Genomic DNA, 27,850 nt, shown 5'->3' with positions numbered 1-27,850 from the left:
CCATTTTTATTTGCATTCCTTGAAAAGAATGCATCCAAACACACAACTCATTCTGAGGAGTTATATCTTCATTTGCACCCAGAATCATAAAGAAGTGATTCCAATAGACACTTCCCATAGCAATTCTGTGTTATTAAAGGGGAACACCACCAAAAACTTGAGCTTTTTGAAAAGTAAACATGATCTTTAGAGTTTCCCTTTAAGGGTTAGGTCCATCAAAAATCTAAAAGTTTTGATTACTTTTGAATGTTAGCGTCAAGGACAAAATTCAAGTAATCACAGGAACAAAAAATTAGTGTTACATATGTACGATATATTTTCCATGACCATGTGCTCACTATAATGTGGTGAGAAACAAATTTCAAAATTGGCTTGGTTATCCATTTGGGGCAGATTTATTAACATTCTTCCTTTTTTTTTTCTTTTTCTCAAATCAAACTCTTTAGATCAACAAAATCTTGCATTTAATTAATTACTCTAAAACCATGAATTTTCTAAATTTATTAAGTATAAAAATCACAAAAAACTCTGATACAAAACTACACCATCTATAAGTTGGGATGCTGTACTTTGGAAATTGTAAAATATTTACTTAATTTAAGGTTTTAGAGTTTTTCAGGGTTTTTTTGCTACATTGTTGCTGGTGGAAAACCCTTCACATTGCTTAGTTTTCCAAAGTCGTGGGAAGTTGCCTGCAGGAGGAAACTTTGCGTGACTACGGATTACCAAAGTGATGTGAAGGGCTTTCCACCAGTGACTTCTATTGTTGCTATTTCAGATTGGTTAGACGTCCACGATAGCAGAGATCTATTGCAGGTAACTGAACCTCTCCATGGTATCTTACCCATAGGAACTATAATCAAAACCCTTCCATATGGCTACTTAGATTGTAAGCTCTACGGGGCGGGGACCTCGTTCCTACTGTGTCTCATACCACATGGCACTTATTCCCCGTGCATTTATATATATTTATTGTATTTATTTATTATAACGCTTGTCCTCCCTGTGTGTAATTTTGTAAGATTGTAGGAAGCATTGTGAGTAGCCCTTGGCATAAGATTCATTGCTACAAAGCTTGCTTACACAGTTTATTTGTTCACAATGGGCTACTCATGGGGGTTTATATAGTAAGCAGAAAGCTCCCCGTGTAGGATTGTGGTTAAGTTTACCCGAGATCACCAACACCTGAAGACCTGAATAAGATGTTCAGTCAGAGAAGGAAGCCTAAATGGTTGGAAGCACAGAGCATAGAATACATCTTTACTTTTCATCCTTTGACTGGTCACTTTCGTTCTATGTAATCGTCTATTTTATCATTGGTTAATAATCCTAAATTTTATCACTTGTTTCCATGTCAGAACACATTTGGACCTGCCAATTTAATTACTTCTCCTTTCCTTACTGTTGTGTCTAGAATCTGTTAGAACTTCTCTATTTTACAATGTCGTGTCTCCACCTGATATAATTATCTCCAGCCAGATATACACATACAATTTTAACTAACCATTAAGGTTCTTATTATAGAAAATATTATTGATAGTGTAGATGCAATATTGAAAGCTACTTTGGCTGGAAACATGATTGCAGAACATTAGCTTAGATCCTAAGGAAGTGTCCTTTGATGGTGTTTTTACTCCCACAACTAATAGCAGTGATCAAAACACCCTGTGGGCCAAAGCTCTTTTTTTTAATAAGCCTTAAAAACTAACCTACATTCTACCAGAATAAACACATAGCTGCCCAGTCATTGTTGATATTTATGTGCCATGTGTTACCCTGGAATGATTCTGGAGTTATGTAATATTTGAAAGAAATGTGCAGGATAATAATTCTATTAGCAGTATATCATTAAATTGTTTTTGCCCAACAGTGGAGAACATATGATACAAAGCACTCTCCTATATAATGCAGACTTGGATTTTACACCTGCACTTATACACAATGGGAATCCACCCATGTTAATTATTAGTCAAAATAAAGCACTGACAAATATAAAAGCAGTTTTACAACAAATGCCTTTCCTACAATATAAAAGTGTAGTGGATGTTTAACATTATTTTTACTAATAATACTCATCATTTTCTTTCTTACTCTTGTTTAGATATCTAATGAATTGAGTTCCTCATCCTAACATTTGTTTCAGCCTGCAACCAACACACACTCATGCTGTAAATCACTGACAGGTTTCCCCTGCTGTTATTGGCTGATTCCAGAATGAATCAGCAATTTGCAATACACTACTAACAGCATGGTTGGGTTGTTTGCAAATCATTTTAATTTTAGGGAGGATACTTAGAAACAATTTTATGTTTTGAAAAACATTTAAAAAATGTAACCAATCTGTAAAAAATAATTATTAATCACGCACAGTTTGTGTGCATGTATGTATTTCTGACAGTTCTCCTTTAACGCTTACCTGGTGTAAATTGTAGAAATACTGCTGGTGGCAGTGGCAAAAGGGAGAGAAGTTGATTCCTGAGAACCAAACTGGGTGACTTTTCACCATTCCCACGGCATGCCCTGATCGTCAGCTGGGGGTATAAAAATGGGTGACCGATTTTCATGCCTACATACTAGTCAATCATTGATGTTAATACAGGGCTGCCATCAGTGGGGGCCAAGGTACTCCAGTCAGGGGGACCAAGAAGCAATTGGTGGGGTGGGGTTTGTAGGGGAGTAGGTGTGATATAGGTGAATCATGGCTGGCCAAAATGGGATGGTGGCTACAAATGGGGGAAAGGCCCCTGCTACATTAGTACTGTGAAGCCCCATGATTAATAATGAAATACACAAAAAGGTGCCACATGCTATTGAGTATTGCACCATATAATTATGAGTAACAACCAGCCGCTATTCCCATAAACCAGCTTCACAAAGCAATTCTATAAATTACGAAATATATATAATTAATAATAATGTTCCTTCTGCTTATAAAAATATGAATATCAAAAGGTGGACTTCCTGCCCTTGTTGCCATGTGTAGTTTTAGGTCACTGAGTTCCACAATGACTTCTAATATCTCTATATTTTATAGAAATTGCTGCCTTTTTTATCTGTGGAAGATGAAAAATGCTTGAAAAGTAAATATTACAATGGATAGCTATAGATCAGGGTTGTAGGGGAGAAGGGGCCCAGTGAGTGGCTGGTTAGGTTATTAAAATTTATCGTATATTTTCCCCCTTGCTGAAGGATTTACAAATAAGTGAAAGACAGTCATGTGCCTAGAAATACTCTTAATACACACCAGCGCAAAAATACAGAATGTTGCCATTTCCTAGCATTGCAGCCAGGATTCCCAATATTGCGTAAACATGTTTATGAAACAGCTACAGAGCACATTTTCCAGCGTTTCTTTAACCACGCCTACCTATGTTCTAGGCCCGCCTAGCTCCTTGGTCAGCCATCTTTTGTTTTGGTAATTAAATCCATTCCAGCGAACATGGAGTTTTGTTTAAGGACATTTTTTTTTTCTTGATAAATTACTTTTAGTAGATTAAACATAATGGCTTATTCACTTATTACTTCTACAATGTTTTATTTCTATTTTTAGGAATCGCTGCCCTTAATAAAAATGGCCGATTCTTCCCCTATCACATGTCAGCGCGTAGGTTGAGCGTCCCTTATTCTTATATATAAGAGGCGGAGAGGCGCAGGTTAGTCAGAGAGAGACACAGCGCTTCAGAAGAATCATTGTAGTTTAAGGTTCCTGCTTCAACAGTGCTTGGACGGAACTAACCATGAATTCTCAGGTTCGACAGAATTACCACCAGGAATGTGAGGCCGCCATTAATCGGCAGGTTAACATGGAGCTGTACGCCTCCTATGTGTACTTGTCCATGGTGAGTATTTAGCACCTGGCAACCCCCTCTCCCAAAAAAAATGTCTAAGGTATACGCGCTGGTGACTTGGCTTTCTGCCTGGTTTGGTATAAAATTAGAACTTCTTGGAGTCCCAATGGGCTGGCATTCACAGCGCGGTACGGCAGTAGGCAGGTTTAGTGACGCAGTATATTAATTCTAGCGCTGGGCACTTACGCATTTTGCGTAAAGATTGGGCATCAGTGATATCAGGGCAGCAGCGCAACACACTACGCTATCGGAGTACGTTGCTCTGGGATCCAGCGCTGTGAGTGCGACCTGTCCTGGCTGAGTGTATCATGGGCAATAAAGGTTCTGTAACCTGTTTAGAAAAGGCTTAAATCCCCAATACTTATTAGCCCATTGAGATGAGAAATATCTGGCAGCGCTAATGCTTGCACTTTCTGGCTTGAAACGTCATTTTTAAGCTAAAACATTTGTGCCATTATCCCTTTGACTTATGGGTAACCCATCACTGGTGGATTTGGCTGCAAAGGGCCAGATATGTGCTGCAGTTCCATTACTGTAATAGCCAAGCTGTCTCCTTGAGTCCTTCTGTTTATGTAATCAATACATTGCTGGCTAATGGCTCTTTTTGGCCTGTATGTCAGACACTGACCAACTGCATAGTGGGATATTTCTGCATACCTTGTCTCTGCTGTACTTCAATCTGTTCCCATTTGGGGGATATTTATTGACTGCTTAGCAGGCTGTACCATTTGCAGCAGTTAAGTCACCACTAATAAAAGGCATTGCAACCTTGATCTCTATGCTGAGCTAATATAAAGCAAGGCTGGGATTGTTTGTTTGTTTTCTAAGCATGTTGGTTACATAGTGAGTTAATGTATGGATACTGTATGGTATTGTGTTTGTAGTGATGGAATGGATCATAATAGCTGGTAGAAGATTATGGCACAAAGGCGCAGTGACCTTTAAGTATAGGGTTTGTGTGCACGTGGGATGGGGAGGGGCAAAGTGCCACGTGAGGGGGAGTGTGAGCACGAGCCAGTGCTCTGCTTTTCCCTGTGGAAGATTGTAATATAATATCCAGCTGCCTTCATTTAGGATTGCTCTATTGATTTTCTCCCACACAGAATTTATTTTGGTTAAATGGAGTTTATAATAATGGTGCGGGTGGTGGGGTAGATAGCTATAGATAAATTTCTATTCCAAACACCATTTGGTCTGCACACAAGCTTCTCTCCTCCTCCTCCTCGCTCATTACAGCTCCCGCGTCCAGCACATTTCACGTGGCGCGCCCATCCTCTGAAACTCCCTTCCCCCTATCCATTACACTCTCCTGGAATATCTAGGCTTTCAATGAACACCCCTTATGGTTTAAGCCAATAACCCAAACCTTCATCAACTAGGCACATTCTTTTCCCCATACTTTTTGTTCACACAACTCACTGGTTTGCCATTTTTCCCTTTGTACTCACAACTGCTATCTTGATCGATAGGACCTTGCCAACCGCACACTTTATTTTTTTTATTCTTTACCTTATCGCCTGCACCCTCTGCATTTTAGATTGTAGGCTCCTATGTGCAAGGGCTTCCTCTGTTGCCTCCTAACAATATGTAAGTAACTATGTGTATGTAGACAGGAACAAAGTAAATGCAAAGTGCTGTTTTGTATTTGTTTTCCTTTACTCATTTAAAGTGCTGTAGGGGACAATGGTGATGTATAAATTATAGTTTTATCTCCTAGAAGTGAGGCTAAAGGTGGCCATACACCATAAAATTCCCTTGTTTTGGGGGGTTGTCAAATGAGCAGATCTTTCCACTGATATGGCTATATGCCCACCTAAGGTGGGTGATATTTAAGGAATTTGATCATTTGGCCCTTGAAACAGAAATAGGACCTGGTTCAGCGAGGACCGCATCAATAAGCTGCTGGATATTGGTCAGGTGTTCCTTGGGTTTTGTTGCTCAGTCTAAAGGCCTGAATCGGTAAAGATGGCCATACACAGGAAGATTTCAGCGTGTTTTTTTTCTCCTTAAGCCCTCTTTGGAGGATCAACCATTATTCAAAAAAAATAACGTCACAGAAATAGAGAAATACCAGTGTACCAGCCTTTCAGAAAGAGCTCCAAGAATAAATGGGGCAGCAAACAAACATTGGGCCCCTAACTCACCTTCTAACTGGATGTTCAGGGGCTGCAGAACTGATATGCATTCTCCCCAAATCTTGCCCAAACTGTCCCCAAACAGTTTTCGCGTAACTTGGCAGGAACATGGCTGGTGGCTCTCAGGACTCAAACAGTGGAAAGCATTGCACAGTAACCAACAGATAGTAGCCACAACAATTTTTATTCTGTAACCTCCTTGCTGAAGTTATTGTGAGACTCCTGTTATAAATGAGTGTAGTGCTGTGTGACTTGCTGGCGCTGTGTAAAACTGACATTTCGGAGTCTCTACTCCTTCTGATTTGGGGAGGAACATGGGATAAAATCCAGAGCGGGGGTAGAGGAATCTGCTGTTTTGTCTGTTCTCCTGCTACAGGAGCTCTTTATGTGGGTGAAAGGAATGCATTAAATGCAAAATTACTTCTATACAGAAGTAGTGGCAGCCTTTTGTTCTTGTGTATCTCATATGTATAACATAATTGCTTTAAGGTCCCTAAAGTAGAGTATTTTTCGGTGTTAAAAGCTTGTGGTGCGTTACACTGTGTTCACTGGAAGGTGATCTTAAAAAAGGATTAAAGATTCTATGTGAAGCACATGTTTAAGAAAGAATAGTTTAGGGTTCAATTACTTACTGTACTTGCAAAAGTACAAGTTTGTACAGGTATGACATCCCTTATCTGGAAACCCATAATCCAGAAAGTTCCGAATTATGGAAGGCCATGTCCCATAGACTCCATTATAAGCAAATAATTTTAATTTTATAAAATGATTTCCTTTTTCTCTGTAGTAATAAAACAGTACCTGTACTTGATCCCAACTAAGATATAATTACCCCTTATTGGGGGCAGAACAGTCCTATTGGGTTTATGTAATGGTTAAATGATTCCCTTTTCTCTGTAATAATAAAACAGTACCTGTACTTGATCCCATCTAAGATATAATTAATCCTTATTGGGGGCAAAACAAGCCTATTGGATTTATTCAGTATTTAAATGATTTTATGATTTTTAGCAGACTTTAAGTTATGGAGATGCAAATTATGGAAAGACCCCTTATCTGGAAAACCCCAGGTCCTGAGCATATTTAGATTAGATGGCACCTTTTTGATTCCGGTATGGGTGCTGCTCTTGCAAAAAAAAAAGTCTAGGTCCTAGGTCTAACCTGGTTCTGTTTTGCTATTTCTCTTACTTAGGCCTATTACTTTGATCGTGACGACGTGGCATTGAAAAACTTCTCAAAATACTTCCTACATCAGTCCCATGAAGAACGTGAGCATGCAGAGAAACTGATGAAAATGCAAAACCAGCGCGGGGGGCGGATATTTCTGCAGGACGTGAAGGTAAGAACAAACTGAGAAGGGAAGGTGCACATAAAGGCAATTCTAATCCATGCTTGTAGGGGGCAGTAACACAACCCAAGCCTGATGTTTCATGATTTTTCTCAGCCCATAGCCTTGGGCATGAAGTTGTTCCCTTACATAAAAGTGCTTGCCTAGTTGGATGTGTTCTGATTAAAATCTTTACTAAGGTTCCTGTTTCTAACATGTGCCGAAATGTGCCGCTCCCTGCGTGCATGCTGTAACGTGATTCTGGCATCTGTTCTTGCCTAGGAATCTGATGTGCCGAGATACTGGTGTTTTGTGCCTTAATATTGGCCCTTTTATCCCTTCACTGTAAGAGGAATGCTGCACAGTGCCTCGGATCTTAGGCTGATTTCTTGGCAAACTGATTCTGGAAAGTGTAGTAGTAATAATAAGCAAAGGCTACTATCCGTGCACGGACAATCCAAGGCACTTAATAATTCATGGCCGTGTAAATAGAGCAAAGAAATTTAGGCCTGCCATTAATATGTTCTGTTTTTTATCTTAACATTTACAGAAACCAGACCGTGATGAATGGGCAAATGGGCTGGAAGCCCTAGAGTGCTCTCTTCAGTTGGAGAAGAGTGTTAATCAGTCTCTTCTGGAGCTGCACAAGCTTTCTACTGACCACAATGATCCCCATGTAAGTGTTTGGTTACACGCCTGAGCAGTGCGCAGTGCACGGCACTGCTAGGGTGTTTATTTTTTGTAAAGGATAAGTAAACCTTTAAAATATGTGAATCTAAAATGTGAGTGCTATTCTAAGCACTTTTGCAACATACATTCTTTATTTGAATTTTGTTTTAATCCAAGATATTAAGGCTGGGACCCCAAACTGTTTTTTTTTTTTTTTTTTTTTTTTACCCACTAAAGGTTTACTTAGCCTTTTAATTCTAAAAGTTCAAAGACTGTTTTAAGCGATACATGTACTGTTAATATGAATGAAAAACTGGAAGCAGGTGGCACTGTTGTAAAAATTTTTATATTAACAGCACAAATATCCCTTAATAAATGTAAATTGCAAAAGTGCTTAGAATGGCACTCATCAATTTTACATTGACCTATGTTAAAGCTTTACTTAACCCTTAATTCTAACAGTTCAAAGACTGTTTTATGGCACAGCTTACATATTAACTGCTATAATTTGGTTTATAACCAACTTGTTGCAGGAAACCCGGTAAATAACAAATATAGCTGAGGTTGCTAAATTTTCCCATCACTTTTTTTTAATGCCTTGCAACATTGTTGAAGGGGTTGTTAACCTTTGAGTTAACTTTTACTATGGTGTAAAGAGTAATATGCTGAGACAATATGCAATTGGTCTTCATAACTTATTATTTATAGTTTTTGTAATTCAATCTTTGTTCGGCAGGTATTTGGTTGCTTGGGTCCAAATTATCTTAGCAACCAGAGTGATTTAAATGAGAGGCTGGTATATGAATAGCAGGGGACCTGGATAGCAAAATAAGTTATTAAAAGTAACAATAACAAATTATAGCCTCGCAGAGCAATCTTTTTTGGCTGCTGGGGTCGGTGACCACCATTTAGAAGCTGCATTGAGTTAGAAGAAGACTAATCATTTCAAACCAATCAATATGGAAGGCTGATTGAAAAGTTGCTTAGTATTGGCCATTTTATAACATATTAAAAGTTAACTTAAAGGTGAGCAACCCCTTTTAATGTTTTAGGTTTTTTCCCTATTTCAAAGCTTTGGGGAAAGCGTCCGAGTGTAACTCCAGGCGTTGGTTCTGTTGCATGAGGATAAAGAAGTGTTTGCTCTCTTGCTAACTAGGTTTATGTCCCCCCTTTTGCAGTTGTGCGACTTTCTGGAGAGCCATTACCTTGATGAACAAGTAAAATCTATGAAGGAGCTTGGAGATCATATTACCAACCTGCGCCGGATGGGTGCTCCCAGCAATGGCATGGCAGAGTACCTGTTTGACAAACACACATTAGGGGAACACCATGACTGATCTCCCTTTTTCTGCTTTCTTCTGTTACTGCTTCCCCCTGTAGTTTAATATCTGTGGTCATTTTGTTTCTCTGCTTTTTTTGACACCAATAAAGTAATTTAAAAAAAAAAAAAAATGGTTCTCTGCTGTAATTATTTGCCAAGTGCAAGATTAATTTCCCTGAATATTTATATTTGCTTATTAAACTTTGTAAGGTAATAAAATGTCTTTAATTTTTTGTTTTAATGTGGAAAAATCCAAAATGTTTATAGGAAAGTGAGAAAATTCTGCAGTAACTGGATAACCTCTGTAAACTGACCTGTATTGGTAATTTAATTTAGTTGTTTTGCCTAGTGGATGTGCCTCCCCAAACAGGATTTGCTACCCAAGATAACTTGAATTTAAAATGTTTTGGCAGGGTAATTGTACTATAGAAGTGTATGTGTGTCCCCCCTCTACTCCCTGATGTACTATAGATGGGCCCTGGGGCAGTCAGGCTGAAGAGGTAAGTGCCCAGCACCCCCTCTCCTTAGTGCCCTAGGTATGTGTCTTTCTGCCTACCTAGATTTTTGTCCCTGCCTGTTACTATTTAACAGTTATGTCCTTATGTGGATAAGCTTCCCTAGGGCTTTTGTCCTCCTTTATTACTGGCTGTTCTAGAGTGGTTATTCATTGGACATGCTTGGGCTGTTTGATATAAAAAGGTCTGTACATAATGAGACCCTGTAACACCTATAGCCAGCAGATTCATAGTAGTTTCCTCAGACCATTTTGGGTTGTGTAGGGTGCAAATGATCCCAGCGCTCTTTACTGACTATCATGTCCTCGCTGCTGTGTTGACTCCATGCTTAGAGCCCAGGCATAAGGTCAGTGCACTGTACTTTGTCACAAAATTCAAATGTAAAAGCTGATGCAATGGCAAAGCCTCCTTGTCAGGTCATTGTGTGTGTGTGTGTGTGTGTGTGTTCACTTCTGTTTGTACTTATTAAACTGGCCTGAAAAATGTGACTTGCTGGGGAAATGCCAAACGTTGGCCACCCCCCCCCCCCAGCCAATGTAATCACTCGTATGTATGTATATCTTATTTATAAAGCGCTACTTATGTACGCAGCGCTGTACTGTAGAATACATTAATACAAACAGGGTTATTAAGATAATAGATAAATACAACGTATAACAGTTGCAACAAGTTAGAGACACAACAGGATGGAGGTCCCTGTCCCATGGAGCTTACACACTATATACACTTACCTGATACCCCTGTCTGGTGCTCCTTACAGCAGACAACTGCACCCACCTTGGAGTTCTTCTCGGCAAGCACCATGGCACAATCCTCTTCCTGTATTTTCATTCTTTGTGAGGATACACAGTACAGTGGAAAGCCAAAAAAGCTGTCTCGTCAGATTGCACTTCTGGGAGGCGGAAGGGAATTTGGTCCCCCTCTGAGGCAAATTGACTATGGCTTCAGATGGTCCTTCCTCTGGATGAGCTAGCAATTGGGCAGATTTACGAATTAAAATGAATGTTCATGAGTCCATTCCAACCTAAACTTAAATACATCTACAATACTTAAAAATAAAAGATTTATTTATAAAATAGATGTTAATACATATTTAATTTGTGTTCTTGCCTTTTCATAGTCCCATATTATTGCCAGGGAGCATTAGAGATGATGGACACCTGTAGTGCAAGGGACAAGGGTAAGTGAAAGAGAAGGTAAAGTCAAGGGGCAGGGGTGGGAGAAATATGTGAATAATACTACTAATAAATAAAAGTGGGGAACAAGTCATGTCTGAACCCAATGCATCTGATCTTATTTGTGGCAGGAGTTTAGTTAAGGGTTTAGAGCTTTGAAGGAGACTTAATCATTTAAAAAAAAAAAAAAAAATCCACATTCAACATATTGCTGGGATGGGTACATTGTGAGACTTATAGACATCCTGTCCTTTAGTATATGTTGGGCTTTCTATAGACCACCCTACAAACATTTCACCAGTAGGGCCCAGAAGTATTTTTTTTTTTTTTTGTATCTTGTGTTTTTTTTTTTTTTATGCAATTTTTATAAACATTTAATCATATAGACTTATCTTATACGAAGGCAATAAAAAAAAAAGATAAAAACAGTGGAAAAGAATGAAGTATAAAATGCCATATATATAGCTAGTATCTGTAATATTCTAGAAAAGTAAGGCCAGGGATTTGAAGTAGAGAAAGGAAGGTGGGAGTTGTTTCATTAAGAGGGGTATAATGTGCCCTATGTTGAGACATAATTCCAATTTGACCAGATCTTTTCATGAAGTGGGGTTGACCCTTTATACCTCAAGGTAATATCCATCAGTTTCATCTCCTGCATGCAGCTAGTGACTTCACCTACAGTTGGTTGTGTTGTTGATTTCCATTTGGAACAGAGAGCCTAGTAGAAGTATAGATAAAGTTCAATATTTTTTGTTCATACCTTAAAATCCTATAAGCTTAGGACAATGCCACATAATATGCAGTAGGGAACTTTCCTGTCCACACTGCCTCCAGCAGGATCTGGAGGTATCAGGGTATTCTATTCAGCTTTACTGGGGTGTAATACCAGTAGAACATTCTTATATGGACTCTCTTTCTATCTTACACAGGTGACACTTGACCTAATATTTTCCCAGATTTTCTCCCAGTCATGCATAAAGTGGATGAGATCACTCTTTGGGCCCAAAAGTATCTGACCAAACCTGTTGCAGGAAACTTTGGGACTAGGAGAGTGAACCATAAACATGTTACAGCCTATTATACACATAGGAAAGAACCAACCTATAGACATGTTACTGTTATTAGAACACTTTTGTTCTACATGGGAACAGCTCAAGGGGGGACCCCGCCAGAGTAACAAGGAATTGGGGGATGTAAAGTTACCATTGATAGGGCTGGTGTGCTTGTGAAGCATTACAGCAGTCCTGGTTTTACTTGCATTGAAAGGAGAAAAAGGCTGGGAGAAGCAGAGGAAGAGCAAAGGTTGGGCCAGGCCTTTAGGGCAGAGGCACACGGGGAGATTAGTTACCTGCGATAAATCTTCGCTATTACAGGCAACTAATCTCCCCGACATGCCATCCCACCAGTAAGAATGTAAATCGCCGGTGGGATGGCATATGCGGCGCTTGGTTTTTCCAAAGTCGCCTGAAGTTTCCTTGCGAGAGGCAACTTTGGGAAATCCCTGATGATAAATCTCCCCATTGGTAACTGCCCTTAAGGAACAATTTTTGATGTTTGTCTTTTCACCCCCTGCTGGACAGTGTTTTTTCTGTGCCTTAGGATGAACTAATATACAGGTATGGGACCTATTATTCAGAAAGAAAAGGCCATCCTCCATAGACTCACACATTTTATTCAAATAATTCAAATTTTTAACAATGATTTTCTTTCTCTCCGTAATAATAAAACAGTATCTTGTCCTTGATCCCAACTAAGAGATAATAAAGTACAGTTAGCCCCTGAATAATTCTGTGTGTGCACCCTTCCAGAGGTGGCAAGGGAGCTTATCATACATGGGCCTACAGGAGATCCTGTCTATATTGGGTTGCCATCATTTTAGAAAAAACTTTGTGGCTGTAAGAATACAGAAGGAAAGTGGATTATGAGGGACATAAAAGGGGTCAATCTGGCAAAAATGTGCTAGGTAGGGCAGGGGCAAGGAAAAAAGAAGCTAAGATGGAATCCAGGATTGGGGAGAATTGGAGAGGGGGCCGAGGTGGAAATTGACCAGCAAATACACACTGCCAGTGTTCTATTGGGGCAGAACAGCCCTATTGGGTTTATTTAATGGTTAAATGATTCCCTTTTCTTTGTAATAATAAAACAGTACCTGTACTTGATCCCAACTAAGATATAATTACCCCTTATTGGGGCAGAACAGCCCTATTGGGTTTATGTAATGGTTAAATGATTCCCTTTTCTCTGTAATAATAAAACAGTACCTGTACTTGATCCCAACTAAGATATAATTACCCCTTATTGGGGCAGAACAGCCCTATTGGGTTTATGTAATGGTTAAATGATTCCCTTTTCTCTGTAATAATAAAACAGTACCTGTACTTGATCCCAACTAAGATATAATTACCCCTTATTGGGGCAGAACAGCCCTATTGGGTTTATTTCATGGTTAAATGATTCCCTTTTCTCTGTAATAATAAAACAGTACCTGTACTTGATCCCAACTAAGATATAATTACCCCTTATTGGGGCAGAACAGCCCTATTGGGTTTATGTAATGGTTAAATGATTCCCTTTTCTCTGTAATAATAAAACAGTACCTGTACTTGATCCCAACTAAGATATAATTAATCCTTACTGGATTGAAAATAATCCTATTGGGTTTAATTAATGTTTTTTGATTTCTTAGTAGACTTAAGGTATGAAGATCCAAATTACGGAAAGACCCCTTATCCAGAATACCATTGGTCCCGAGCATTCTGGATAACGGATCCCATACCTCTATACATTTTTGTTAAAGGAACAGTAACACCAAAAATTGAAAGTGTATAAAAGTAACTAAAATATAATGTGCTGCTGCCCTGCACTGGTAAAAGTTGTGTGTTTACTTCAGAAAGTCTGCTATAATTTATATAGATAAGCTGCTATGTAGCCATGGAGGCAGCCATTCAAAGGAGAAAAGGCGCAGGCACATAGCAGATAACAGATAAAACACTATTGTATTCTACAGAACTTATCTGTTATCTGCTATGTAACCTGTGCCTTTTCTCCTTTTTTCCAGCTTGAATGGCTGCCCCCGTGGCTACACAGCAGCTTATTATATAAATTATAGTAGTGTTACTGTAGCAAACACACCAGTTTTACCAGTGCAGGGCAACAGTGCATTATATATTTATTACTTTAAAGCGCTTTCATTTTTTTAGTGTTACTGTTCCTTTAAAAGTTAAATTGTTCGTTTTAGCAGCAGTGTCCCCTCTTTAATCCCTTCACTGACACTCGCCCCAGCTTATCTGTGCCCCCCATAGCAGAACTACAGAGCTGCCTGACAGCATTGCCCCCCCCTAACCTTAGCTGTGCCCCTTCTGTTCCCAGCAGCCCCTTGGGGATCAGCAAGCAGCACATACACACTGGCACCCAAACTGCGATATTGGGGTACTGGGAATTCAAATCAGGGGCCGTGACTGATAATGAATAAAGCACCGGTACCTTATTCCCAGGCTGGGGCCCACACTTCCTGTTCCTCTTCCCCTCAGATTAAGTCCTGGTACAGCTGCGCAGTGATTGGATGGGCTGCAGGGTGAATGCTTCCAGTCTATCCAATCAGTTTTCAGCTGTACCGGGACTTAAATACTGAGAGCTGATTCGACTTCATGTTCCCTCAGATTATCATTTTAGCCTTCAGGATTGGAAATACAGTAATTAGTGCAGAGTTTGCTCCCACACAAAACAACCAGCTTCCAGGTAAGGTGCCACAGACAGCCACTATTTATTGGGCTGGGGGGGCTGTTTGTGCCTCTGGGTACTGGGAATGCCAGGGGGGCTGTAAGGTGCCACAGACAGCCACTATTTATTGGGCTGGGGGGGCTGTTTGTGCCTCTGGGTACTGGGAATGCCAGGGGGGCTGTAAGGTGCCACAGACAGTCACTATTTATTGGGCTGGGGGGGCTGTTTGTGCCTCTGGGTACTGGGAATGCCATTGTCCCTGCGCTGTAGCTCAGCTCACCTATCAATTGGCTTCTTATTGCCAGTGATAAGAAAGGGATTTTTCCTGTGACAGTTGCTTCCAGCTGCCATAGACACTGTGACAGGGACAATTTAATAGCCGGCATCATAAATCATGAGCTGCCCTTGAAAATGCAAAAGAAAAGAGGATTTGTGGGGAAATGTAAATGTAGCCAGTAATTAAAAGGACAGCAATGTTTTGCCATTTCTAGACGCCATCATTGCTGGGACATTATGAGGTTAAGTGACTCTGTCCAGGGTCACAAGGTAAGGGGCCCAGTGGGGCCGGTGGTGCCTTACAATTGCTGGGGTATGAGTCAGATTCCCCCGTCCCAGGGGCTCTGCTTTATTTGCAGAGCTCCCAGGCAGGAATCGAACTCAAGCTGGCCCATACAATCATACGCTGGGTATGAGTTAGATTCCCCCGTCCCAGGGGCCTTGCTTAATTTGCAGGGCTCCCAGGCGGGAATCGAACTCAAGGCCCATCGGTGTAAGGCAGGCGCCGTTCCACTAGACTATCCTTCCTCCTCCCACTTGTAGTATGTTTTTTCGTAATCTTGTCTTCTGCATATTGGCGGTTGGTGTATCCTAACCGACTGACTGAAACACTCAGGGTTAGAGCCTGCTGCTTGCCCCAAGCCCTATATAACTAGGGGGGCTGTCTTTTAAAGGGCATTTTCCCGCCATTTTGAAAATGGAGTGAAGCTCAGTGTAACTGTCAGATCAATTGTAAACTCTGCTGTTTTGCTTGGTTTAACCCAGTCTCCATTTCACACCTCTGGGGGGGCCCCATTGGGGGATTATTAACAGGTTAACGGGGATTAGCAGCCTCATTGTTAGGGGGCAAGTCTCTGTCTAACCCTAGAACAATAGGGGCAAAAAGCCTCAGTAACATGTTATAAACACATAAATCACTGATTAAAAAAAAGTTTATATCTTATATATAAAAAGTTATTACTCACAGTTTTTTCCTCACATTAGTGGAGCTTGCGAAGCAAAGTTATCTCACAGGCTTATTATTATTAGTGGTGCTTGCGAAGCAAAGCATCACTACTATTATCTCACAGGCTTATTATTATTATTTTTATTATTATTATTCTTCCGTACAAAAGTTCAGCACGCAACTTGTACTACCGTTTGTCGTAGACCCGTGAATGAGGTGTCAAACTGTGCGGCTTATTCGGGAATGGGGTGCTATGACTTTTCTGAGGGGTGGGTGTTTAATTGCCCCAGCACGGGGCAATTTACCACCGTTTTTGCCCCTTGCCCCAGCAGGTGCAATTAACCACTGTTTGTCGTAGACCCATGAATGAGGTGTCAAACCGTGCGGCTTATTCGGGAATGGGGTGCTAAGACTTTTCTGATGGGTGGGCTGTTAATTGCCCCAGCAGGGGGCAATTAACCACCGTTTGTCGTAGACCCATGAATGAGGTGTCAAACCGTGTGGCTTATTCGGGAATGGGGTGCTATGACTTTTCTGAGGGGTGGGTGTTTAATTGCCCCAGCATGGGGCAATTAACCACCGTTTTTGGCCCTTGCCCCAGCAGGGGGCAATTAACCACCGTTTGTCGTAGACCCATGAATGAGGTGTCAAACCGTGCGGCTTATTCGGGAATGGGGTGCTATGCCTTTTCTGAGGGGTGGGCGGTTAATTGCCCCAGCAGGGGGCAATTAACCACCGTTTGTCATAGACCCATGAATGATGTGTCAAACCGTGCGGCTTAATTGGGAATGGGGTGCTATGACTTTTCTAAGGGGTGGGCGGTTAATTGCCCCAGCAGGGGGCAATTAACCACCGTTTGTCGTAGACCCATGAATGAGGTGTCAAACCGTGCAGCTTATTCAGGAATGGGGTGCTATGACTTTTCTGAGGGGTGGGCGGTTAAATGCCCCAGCAGGGGCAATTGTCACAGAGAACTGGAGGAAACATTGTAATATTGGGACACGAGTTTTGCCACGGCAAGCACCACTCACATTTTCTTCAGGAAATGTACCTCTCTAGTTTGCATTGTTATTGCAGTTTTAGCTTAATGAATGAGGCAATAATAACATTTTGAGTGAATATATTGTACAGGTATGGGATCCCGAATTTTTAAAATTGATTTAATTTTTCTCTGTAAGAATAAAACAGTACTTGTACTTGATCCCAACTAAGATATAATTACCCCTTATTGGGGCAGAACAGCCCTATTGGGTATATTTAATGGTTAAATGATTCCCTTTTCTCTGTAATAATAAAACAGTACCTGTACTTGATCCCAACTAAGATATAATTACCCCTTATTGGGGGCAGAACAGCCCTATTGGGTTTATTTAATGATATTCTAGATCCTGGAATTAACCATTATATCTGCAGGTGAACTGCTAGTGCAAGTGCATTTATACAAAAAATCAATATCAATAACTTTAATGCTGTATTTTGGTACTTTGTAGAGTATCAGTGATTAAAGTTGCTTTAACAACAATTACTAACAATGCTACAAATAAAAAAACACAGTTATAACAGACAGCCTCCAACAGTTTATACAGTATTAAGAAAGGTAAATAACTCCTTAAGGTTTAAACTTTACTCTAAAGCTGGCCATACACGCACCGATACTATTGTACGAAACCTTGTTTCGTACGATATTCGGTGCGTGTATGGCATGTCGGCGAGTCGACCGATATTGCAGGAAGCTGCTGATATCGGACGACTCGCCGATCGGCCAGGTTAGAAAATTTTGATCGGGCGCCATAGAAGGCGCCTGACCAAAATCTGCCGTCAGGGCTGAATCGGCAGAAGGAGGTAGAAATCCTATTCTTTCTACGTCCTTATCTGCTGTTTCAGCCCTGACGGTGTGTGGCAGATCTGACGATGTTTCGTGCGACCGATGGTCGCACGAAACATTGTCAGATCGCCACGTGTATGGCCAGCTTAATGGTGGTTCTGCTGGGTTTTCTCATCCAACGCTTTGAGCCTTCCCAGCTATATTGTTTAGGAATCTCTGTGCTATTGAAAGCACTCAGAGCCTGAATATAACCAGTGGTCTGTGACCATTCTATTCTATACCTTCATATCTGATATATTATACAATGATCAATACTGTATGAATTCAAGTGAAAGTATTGAGTTTCTCTATTTTTCCCAAACAGACTCGCATTACTTTTATTAACCACTCTTTTCTTCAGATTGCTCTGAAATCTCCCCATCCTCCATTATGACTTCCATTAGGTCGGTAAAATCCCCTTCTGCCAGACTAATGCCAGAGTCCTTGGAGGAGGGGCACTGGGCTTTGTGCTGCTCTTTGTTGCTCATTTCACTTTCTCCATCTGACTGTCCCGGCCTAGCAAGCGATGCCCTCTGGAGAACTGGAGAGGTAACAGGAGAAAAAGAGAAGATGGAATGAGGTGCTCGATGTCCTGGTGTCTGTAAGGCATCAGGTGAAGCCTGGGCAGAATTCCCCTGAATCAAAGAAGAGAGACGCAGGGCCCTGGGTAACTTACTGGGAACCTGTACGGTGCTTTGCAGATTCCCTGAATGTTCTGATTGCAAGGTGGTGACACTTTCACCATTACTTATAACTCCTTCCACATCTTCTTCCATGCTTCCCGGCGGCCACACAAAGCAGTTCTTGGATCCAGGAGATAGACTTGAGGATTCCATTGCGACCTCACCCATGGGCACTTTTTTTCTAGCCCAATGTGTAGTAAACACAGTTGTGTTTCCATGTGTAGAAAAACGAGGTGGACAAACTGTAGGGCCCCCGTTAAGTGGAGTCTGGGGAGCGCTATAAAACCCTGGCCTCTCATAATAAGGAGTGGACATAAACACGTTGAGATCGCGGAGGGCTTCACCACACTTTATGTTGCCAGGGTCCCGTTGATTAAAATGAGGAACGCCAGCTGGGCCCCTATTTCTTCTCCTCATCAGCAGGCTCAGGCGGGAGGTTGAACGTTGAGGGCCTGGGGAGTTGACACCCAGCAGTCTTCCAAGTGGCCCCAGAAGTGGGGTGGAGTGATTGGCCTCCTCATTCTCATTGATTTGTTCAAGAGGCTGGAATTCAAGATCCTCTTTCTGCAAACTGCAGGGGGAAAAAAGAGAGAGTTATCACATGGCTGTCTCTATGTTACATATAGATTGGATAATGTTATATAGGGAGATATTGTGGAAACACCAAGATATTGTCCCTTATTATGACTGAATGTACTATGAGTCTGCACTATAAGTAGCATACCATACTAACTGTAAGGGGTGGCAGCATGTCAAGAATTGCCTAAGTTAATATCTAGAGCAGGGGTCCACAACCTTTCTAGCTCGAGAAACACAGTCAAATGTAAAAAGACTTGGAGAGCAACAACAGCATTATAAAAGTTAATGGAGGTGCCAAATAAGGGCTAAAATTGGCTATTAGGCAGCCTCTATGCACACTATCAGCTTACATGAGGCTTTATTTGGTAGTAAATAAACCAAAACTTGCCACCAAGCCAGAAATTCAAAAATAACTACCTGGTTTGGGGGCACTGAGAGCAACATCTAAGGGGTTGGTGAGCAACATGTTGCTCCTGAGCCACTGGTTGGGGATCACTGATCTAGAGCATACTGTATTATAGAAACCTGGTGAATGGCAGCTTGTCTAGAGTTCAAAAGAAACTTATTAATTCTGTTTGTAAGAAACTCAACTAGGAACCGAGGGTGACTTGTGCTATGACACACACTTCTGGAGTACCACAGGATCTCCTAGTTGACCACAGTCTAGGATTATTCCCATCAGCCCCTACTTATTTTCTATATAGGTTGAAATAATACCTGCAAAGTGTAGTATTGTCTAAAGCAGTGATCCCCAATCAGTGGCTCGTGAGCAACATGTTGCTCACCAACCCCTTGGATGTTGCTCCCAGTGGCCTCAAATCAGGTGCTTATTTTTGTATTTCTGGTTAGGAGGCAGTTTTGGTTGCATAAAAACCCAGTGTAATTACCAAACAGACCCTTGTGTAGGCTGCCAGTCAACATAGGAGCTATCAAATAGCCAATTATAGCTCTTATTGGCACCTCCAGGAACTTTTTTCATGCTTGCGTTGCTCCCCAACACTTTTTCCATTTGAATGTCGCTCTTGGGTATACAAGGTTGGGGATCCCTGGTCTAAAGCCTATTGTTGTGAGAGCAGGGCCCTAGAATGGTTAGTCCAGAGCTATTTCTATATTACTTTTTAGGAAATCCAAAGTGATCTGGGTGCATCTTGGCCCTACCCTAGTGCATGTACTGGACATAAACGTTAAAACTGATATGATTTGTTGGTTACTGATATAATTGACACAAGTCTTATATGTGCTGAGGTGGAAATTTGCATTATTTAGAGAATATAAAGGCTTTGACTTGGAGAAGAGATGCAGTATGGTACTTGCTTTATATAATTGCTCCATTGTTTGATGATGGAAACTGTTGTTCTAGTAATAGAAGCAAGGCTATTGATAAAAGCTGCTTTAGTCATCAATGGACTCATTACAAATCAGGGCTTTGGATCTCCTTGTCCATAGAGGTTCACTGATCCTGGAAAGCATGTTATCCTGGGAAGAATTTATGCACTAATGACTGGCTGTGCTTTGTTTTGAATTGGAGGTGGGGTGGGGGCAATTATTGCCTGATAACAGTGAACCTTATTGATTACACAAGGAATTCAACTCTCACCTAATGTCAAATGCAGAACCCTGGTAAGATGGCCTACGGGTTTCCACAGTGGATGCTGTGTATGGTGGCTGGGGGTCAGAATCATTCCAGTAGATATCCTTTTCTAGAGGAGGGACATCTTGGTGCATCTCATCCACTGCTAACAGAGAGACCTGGAAAAGGAGAAACATAAACAGCGTAAAGCACAGTACAGATAACAGTCTAGCAGGTTCTCAGGACCCATCAAGTATCTATTCCTACTAGTAATATGTCTGTATAGCTAGAGCAATGCACCCATTGTGTATTCGGAAGTTCAATAAAGGTGCCCATACAAGCTTTCGTACAATATTTGTTTGTATGGTGGGTTGATGAGGCGACCGATATCGCAAAAGCCTTGGATATTGGTCGTCTAGTTGATCGGACAGGTCTGAAAATTTTGAAGGCGCTCAAACATTTCTTATACGGTAATGCTGAATCTTCAGATAGGGGTAGAGTTCCTATTGTTTCCACCTGCATAGCTGACAATTCATACACGCACCGATAATATTGTCTGAAACCTCTTTTTGTACAATATTCGGTGCGTGTATGGTGGCTCAACAAGGTGACCTATATCGCAAAAGGCTGCGGATATCGCTCTACGTGCCGATCAGCCAGCTTAAAAGATTTTGATGCCGTCCGAGCAAAATCTACATTCAGGGCTGAATCGGGAGAAGGAGGCAGAATTTCTATTGTTTCTACCTCCATATCTGACGATTCAGCCCTGAACGTCAGTGGAGGGTGGGAACGATCTTTCGTGCGACCAATGGCACAAAAGATCGAAATAGCTACGTGTATGGCCACCTTTAATGTTAGTGGAGTGGACGAACGAACAATCTTTCGTGTATGACCACCTTAAATCTGTCTCACAAATAGAGTTTATCATTCTTTAGATAATTTTTTATTTGCTTTTTTTTTTTAGTTGCTTGCTGTAATCTGTAATTGCTGTAATCTCCCAGCATTAGGGTGGCCACCTGTCTGGCTTTGACCCATGAAACCTGGTTTTGGAGGGACTGTCCTGCCCAGTTTTTCAATTCAGGAAATCTGGACATAAATCTTCTTGCCCACCTATGCAATCAGACCCACCTACTGACTTCACCACCATTTCCCTGTGATGTCACCACCTATCCCCCTTCCCAAATTTCCTAAAATTAAATGTGGCAACCCTACCCAGCATCTTTGAGACCCTTGGACTGTCATTTGCCAGGGAATGCTAGGACTTCAAGTTTGTAGACCAGAGCAGAGCAGAAACACTTCTTCACTTGAGTGGGTAACTGAACCGAGGGGAGGATGGTGGCCACATCATTGTCATATCCTAAAACAGTATGCATGTCCCCTTGTAATAACATGTCAAGCTGCATTCCCTATACCTATGGCGCTGGATTCCAGAACCCTCATATAGTTGCTCTTTGTGTGTCCAAAGCAAGAGATTTTAACAACTATACAATAGAGCCATGTGAGATATATAAAATAATATCAATCCAAATGTGGCAATGAGACACCCACCTGCAGGTTCCTATCAATTAGCCAATTGGTCTCAAAGTCATCATCATCTTGGCCGAAGGGGTTGATGAGCTGTTCCGCTACCTGTGTAGACAAACACTGTATGACTACATTGACCTACATTCAATGAATGTGTTCTTATTGTGTACACAGAACATTTCTTCCATAGTTGCTTTCATATTGAAAAGAGGCCATGATGCTTTCCCAGAATAAGGCATTCACAATAGACTACAGTAGAGCAGCACCATCTGTTTTGACCATTACATGATGAAGTTGTTTTATTGAAGTCTGTAGAATGTACCATCCAGAAAAACATTATGCATCCACCCCCCTACTAATAGACTATTGTCAATGAAATGATGATGGATCACCATCTGTGGCTCTTACCTTTAACCAACCAGCATAGAAAAAAAACTGTAGTAGGGTGAAGACCGGAACATACAGGTCCATATCATGCCCTGGATACCCTTTCTGAGGATCTAGAAACTGTCGGCCAATCAGGCAAGCCAGGAAAAAGCTGTACACAGCAACTGTGACCACCTTAATGGCAAAAAGAAAGTACATAAAAAAAGGCAATTAAGTGAGAAGGACCCAAGAAAAGAAAGACGGCTACATGATGTATGTGTGGTGTATGGTGATGTATGGTGGCATGGTGCCAAGTGCAAACATCAGACATTTGATTGAATCTCTGGCTACTTCTGGGCCATTTTTTAACCTCATTAGCCCTGTGACTGTGTTACTATGGACACAGTGGAAGCCAACATATTCTGGCAAGTGTAAGGCCAATCGCACACAGGGGCTGATGTGGCAGTGAAACCTGTCACCAATATATAATACAGGTATAGGACCTGTTATCCAGAATGAACAGGACCGAGGGTATTCCGGATAAGGGATCTTTCCATAATTTGGATCTCCATTCCTTAAGTCTACTAAAAAATCAATAAAACACTAAATAAACCCAATAGGAATGTTTTGCCTTCAATAAGGATTATTTATATCTTAGTTAGGATCAATTACAAGGTACTGCTTTATTATTACAGAGAAAAAGGAAATCCGTTTTAAAATTCTGAATTATTTGATTAAAATGAAGTCTATGGGAGACAGGCTTTCCGTAATTTGGAGCTTTCTGGATAATGGGTTTCCGGATAAGGGATCCCATACCTGTATCGGATAGTTACTTGAAATGGCATCTTACCTGGGTATATACCAGTGGGACACTAATCCAGTCATAGCCATACAGCCTGCCACATTGTGTCCTCAGAGAATTTAGCTCCTATCAAAAAGAAGAAAACAAAGGCATTAAAGTAAAAGTTTGCCTGAAGATTAACAGTTTGTATTTATAGTAGTAATTAGTATAAATGTAAAGAGTTATGCAATACTCTAATTCAGCCAGCAGGTGGCACCAACCCTTAGGGTTAGGCAGCAGGGGAATTCCCCTGCAGGAACCGAAGACTTCCTGTTTGTCCCAGGATCATCGGCAGGCAGGAAGGAAGGCCACAGGGCCATACCAAGTGGGAGGCTGGACTCTGATAGGGCTAAAAGGTGAGTTAGGAGGTTGATATCAGCTCACTGTAGGAGTGTGAGGTAGTCAGGTTAAATAGCAAAGATGAGGAATGAGTATTTTTTGGGTAGAGCCCCAGGGGATTGTACTCTAGTTAGGGATGGGAGCCTTGAGGAGTAGGTTAGAGAGAACCTTAGGGAGCTGTAGTGAGACAGCTTGGGAGAAGCTCTGTGTGTTGGACATTACAGAGATGTTAAGGGAAAGCTTTTTTGGGAGAGGAGGCCCCATCAGCAGGGTTATTAGAGGCTTCTAGAATGTATTTGTACACTGAAAGCCTGTTAGAAACCAGCAGTTCCACACAGAACCACAAAAAAAACAGATGTGGAATTTGGAATCTGCAACTAATCTCCTTTGCACTATTCTCCTTAATGATGCCCATTCCCAGCTTTTCCTACTTTGAGGATAAGTTGGAGTACAACATTGTCCCGGATCCTCCCCTCGCTCCTTGCTGTGACTGCCAGATTGGCAAACCATACACATGGCACCCAGAACTTGTTGTGTGAGGAGACCAGGCCGTCAAACTTTGAGCGTTCCGTAGGGGTCATGAAACCTGCAGCAGGTGGGTAAAAGCAATGAGCCTGGTAAAGGAACTATGAGTTTAGTTGTACCTTTGACTTCTACACTATGTTACCCACTCACCTGCATTCACAACATGCTGCAGGGTGGGGAACCTCATATAGACTGCGGTGCTAACTGAGCGCAGGATGAGCAGCCCAGTCAGGTTGGCATATCTCATGAGGGTCCGGCGGAGCATCCTTCCTCTCTCATCCGTTCCATGTACATTACTGGACACCAGGCACATCAGGCGGTCTGGCCACGGGACACTCTCATACTGTCCCCACCAGCGAGAGACCACCAGGGTGACATAGAAACCTACACAAAGATATAGAAACTCCATGGAAACATTATATTATAATATTATTATAAAACACTGGCTAACTGGGCATTTGGTGAAAAAAATAATGAGGCTATAGACTAAAGGTGCCCATACACCTGCGGATCTTCTCCCGATATCCCACACCTACGGGTGGGCGATATAGGGAGAATCCAGGCTTTTCCTATAATGATGAGTATAGGAAAAGTCAGATCTCGATCGGGCAGGTTAAAAAATCTAGTCGGATAGGGGACCACATTGGCTCGTTGATGTGGTCCCCGATCCGTCTAGATTTTTTAACCTGCCTGATCGAGATCTGGCCGATTTCAGTCGGATGGGCAGGCCCGTCGGTAGTGCCCATAAACGGGCCGATTAGCTGCCTAATCGGTCTAACGGACCGATATCGGCAGCTAGAATCAGCCCGTGTATGTGTGCCACCACTAGGCATAGGGCTAGGTGTTAATGATTATTCTCAGAAAGTGAGCCTGAACTGCTCGATAGGAATTTACAGCTCAGCTATCACTAAGGCAACAATATAAAATTCTAGTTTTATAGAAACTATTGTCATATAAAAACATTTACAAACAAACTAGGTCATTACAGGTGCGGACTGGGGGGTGCAAGGCCCACTAGGGCTTCCCACCATCTGCAGCCTGGGGAGCTCTGGTGGGGATTGGGTCTGGGCCAATCCGACCCTTGGTAATTATAGATTATAATAGTAAAATTGTGTTTCTACATAGAGTGCACCCATCATCTATTTAAATAGTTGTCCCAGTTTTGCTTACCACAAGGGCCACGCTTATCAATTAAGGGGCCCAATTTAGATTGTTTTTGTTTTGATCCTCTATACTGAGTGAGCATCATCATCATCAAGTTATAAAAAGTAATAATAACCATAAAATTGTAGCCTCACAAAGTAACAGATTTTTGGCTCCCGGGTCAGTGACCCCCATTTGAAAGCCGGAAAGGCCAGAAAATCATCGAAAAATAATAACCAATTGAAAAACTTCTTAACATAGTAAAAGTGAACCACCCTTTTAATATCAGTGATTCCCAGGTCTCTAGTCTCCATGTGGCTGTGATGTATATAACATTGGGAGTGATATTACAGTATCATGAGTGCTGATGACTCCTGAGGTGGTGACTGGGCAATTTGTGATTGGGTTGGACCTATTTTCCACTTACCTAATACAAATGACACAGGAATCAGCTCTGCATAGTTATCACAGTACAATGCCAGCTTCTCAAAATAAATCCGCTGCTGTTCATTGAGCAGAAACCTAAAACAGAAAATATCACCGACACACAGGACTGTTGTAGCAGAGCAGTCTGAATTTATGTGGCCCAATTACATACCCCCCCATTTGTCCCAAATAATTTATCCCAAATGAAATGGGAATGGAATGGCAAGGTCTTGAGTGGATAGGGGGGTGTCTAGGTGTTATAAGTGGATTGGTGTTGTGGTCTAAATTGTCTGGATTTTTATTTTGTTTTAAAATGTTGGGATAAATTCAAGTACACAGGGGCCCAAACAGCTCCCCCACCAGCTCCCTAAACAGTGACCAGTGCCGGGCCAAGCGGTAATTGTGCCCAAGGCATCAAAGCTCAGAATGCCGGCGGTAGCAGCAATGGTGACCCCCTTCCCCCACTGTGGATTTCTCCTGCTCGTCGTCTGTGGAAATACAGCAAGACAGGGTGGGCAGGCAGGAGATAGAGACTAGTAGGTTTGATTTGTGCCCCAACTGTGCCCCCCTGTAGCTGTGCCCTAGGCATCTGCCTACCCCTAGTTCCAGCCCTGATAGTGACTGTCTGTGGGATCCTACAGCGGCCCCTCTGCCATTTGCTAGAATCCACATTGCCAGTCTGGGCCATGGATAAATGCAATTAATTATATAAAATATGGCAGTCCAACCTAGGTCACTGTTGCTGCTCTTCAAATCCCAGGTACCTGTACGTGACACTGATGATGAAGTAACAGCTGATGAAGATGAGGAACTCCCTGTACAGCAGTTTGTAGATGCTGCCACGCCAACGAAGGAGCAAGCGAGAGAAGGTACCGAGTCGGGCATCTGCAACACGATTGCTGTACGTCACAGTCATGGGCACGAGTGGATGGGCCCTGCTTGTGCTTTTGAGGGCAGCAGCTTGATAGGTTTGTAAAGCACAATATTAGCATTTGTTTATTTATACTGAATACACACATTGTTAGTTCCATGTAGTGTCAAATGGACCTCAAGTGCTGGCAAATTAGCAGGAGGAGAGCACTGCTTACATTGGTCTGAAGGCAACCCAGTACTTAAAGGGATTCTGTCATGATTTTGATGGGGTACTTTGTGTTTCTAAATTACACTGTTTACATAGAAAATAATTCACTCTACCATTTAAAAATGTTTTATTCTTGAACCAACAAATATATATTTAGCTGTAATGTTGGTGTGTAGCCTGAGCCTGAGCTTTCAGAAGGAGCCAGTGCTACACATTAGAACTACTTTTAGGTAACCTGTTGTTTCTCCTACTCCCATGTTACTGGAGGAGTCCCAAGCCGGACTTGTATTTCTTACTATTGAGTGCTATTCTGATACCTACTGGGAGCTGCTATCACGCACCCTTCCCATTGTTCTGCTGATCGGCTGCTGGGAGGGGGGGGATATCACTCCAACTTGCAGCTCAGCAGTAAAGTGTGACTGAAGTTTATCAGAGCACAGGTCACATGGCTCTGGCACCCTGGGAAATGAAGAATATGGCTAGCCCCCTGTGAAATTTTAAAATTAAATATAAAAAATCTGTTTTTGTTTTTGAAAAACAGATTACAATACAGGATTCTGCTAGAGAAGCTCTATTAACTGATGGGTTTGAGAAAAACCTGTTTTCCCATGACAGTATTCCTTTAAAGGGGTTGTTCACCTTTGAGTTAACTGTTATTATAATGTATAGAGAAATATTTTGAGACAATTTTCAATTGGTTTTAATTTTTTATTATTTGTGGCTTTTTAAGTATTGCACTTTTTGTTCACCAGCTCTCCAGTTTGGAATTTCAGCAGCTGTCTGGTTACTAGGGCCAAATTACCTTAGCAACCAGGGAGTGGTGTGAATGAGAGGCTGGAATATGAATAGGAAAGGGAGTGAATAGAAAGATAAGTAATAAAAAGTAACAATAACAATAAAATTATAGCCTCACAGGACAATAGGTTTATTGAGTGCTGGGGTCAGTGACCCATATATGAAAGCTGGAAAAAGTAGAA

At 41.6% G+C, this 27,850-nt stretch overlaps 2 protein-coding genes across 2 annotated transcripts; one reads left to right on the top strand and one right to left on the bottom strand.

The window, feature by feature from the left end:
- Positions 1–3,660: 3,660 nt before the first annotated feature.
- On the top strand, positions 3,661–9,415 carry ftmt (ferritin mitochondrial). Its single transcript, NM_001005135.1, is given in 4 exon segments — positions 3,661–3,839; positions 7,176–7,322; positions 7,861–7,986; positions 9,158–9,415. Coding segments are annotated over 4 exon segments (534 nt in total). The 5' UTR covers positions 3,661–3,737; the 3' UTR covers positions 9,317–9,415.
- An 8,634-nt stretch (positions 9,416–18,049) lies between these two features.
- On the bottom strand, positions 18,050–26,736 carry best1 (bestrophin 1). Its single transcript, NM_001161751.1, has 9 exons — positions 26,557–26,736; positions 25,794–25,888; positions 24,374–24,607; positions 24,130–24,284; positions 23,369–23,446; positions 22,561–22,713; positions 22,177–22,257; positions 20,656–20,807; positions 18,050–19,050 (listed from the first exon to the last, which is right to left on the bottom strand). The coding sequence occupies exons 1-9, from the start codon at positions 26,706–26,708 to the stop codon at positions 18,138–18,140; spliced, it is 2,013 nt and encodes a 670-aa protein (NP_001155223.1). The 5' UTR covers positions 26,709–26,736; the 3' UTR covers positions 18,050–18,137.
- Positions 26,737–27,850: the final 1,114 nt, after the last annotated feature.

This window comes from Xenopus tropicalis, chromosome 4, assembly GCF_000004195.4.
Source record: "Xenopus tropicalis strain Nigerian chromosome 4, UCB_Xtro_10.0, whole genome shotgun sequence".
Taxonomy (NCBI): domain Eukaryota; kingdom Metazoa; phylum Chordata; class Amphibia; order Anura; family Pipidae; genus Xenopus; species Xenopus tropicalis.
This window is presented reverse-complemented; position numbering and strand designations above follow the sequence as displayed.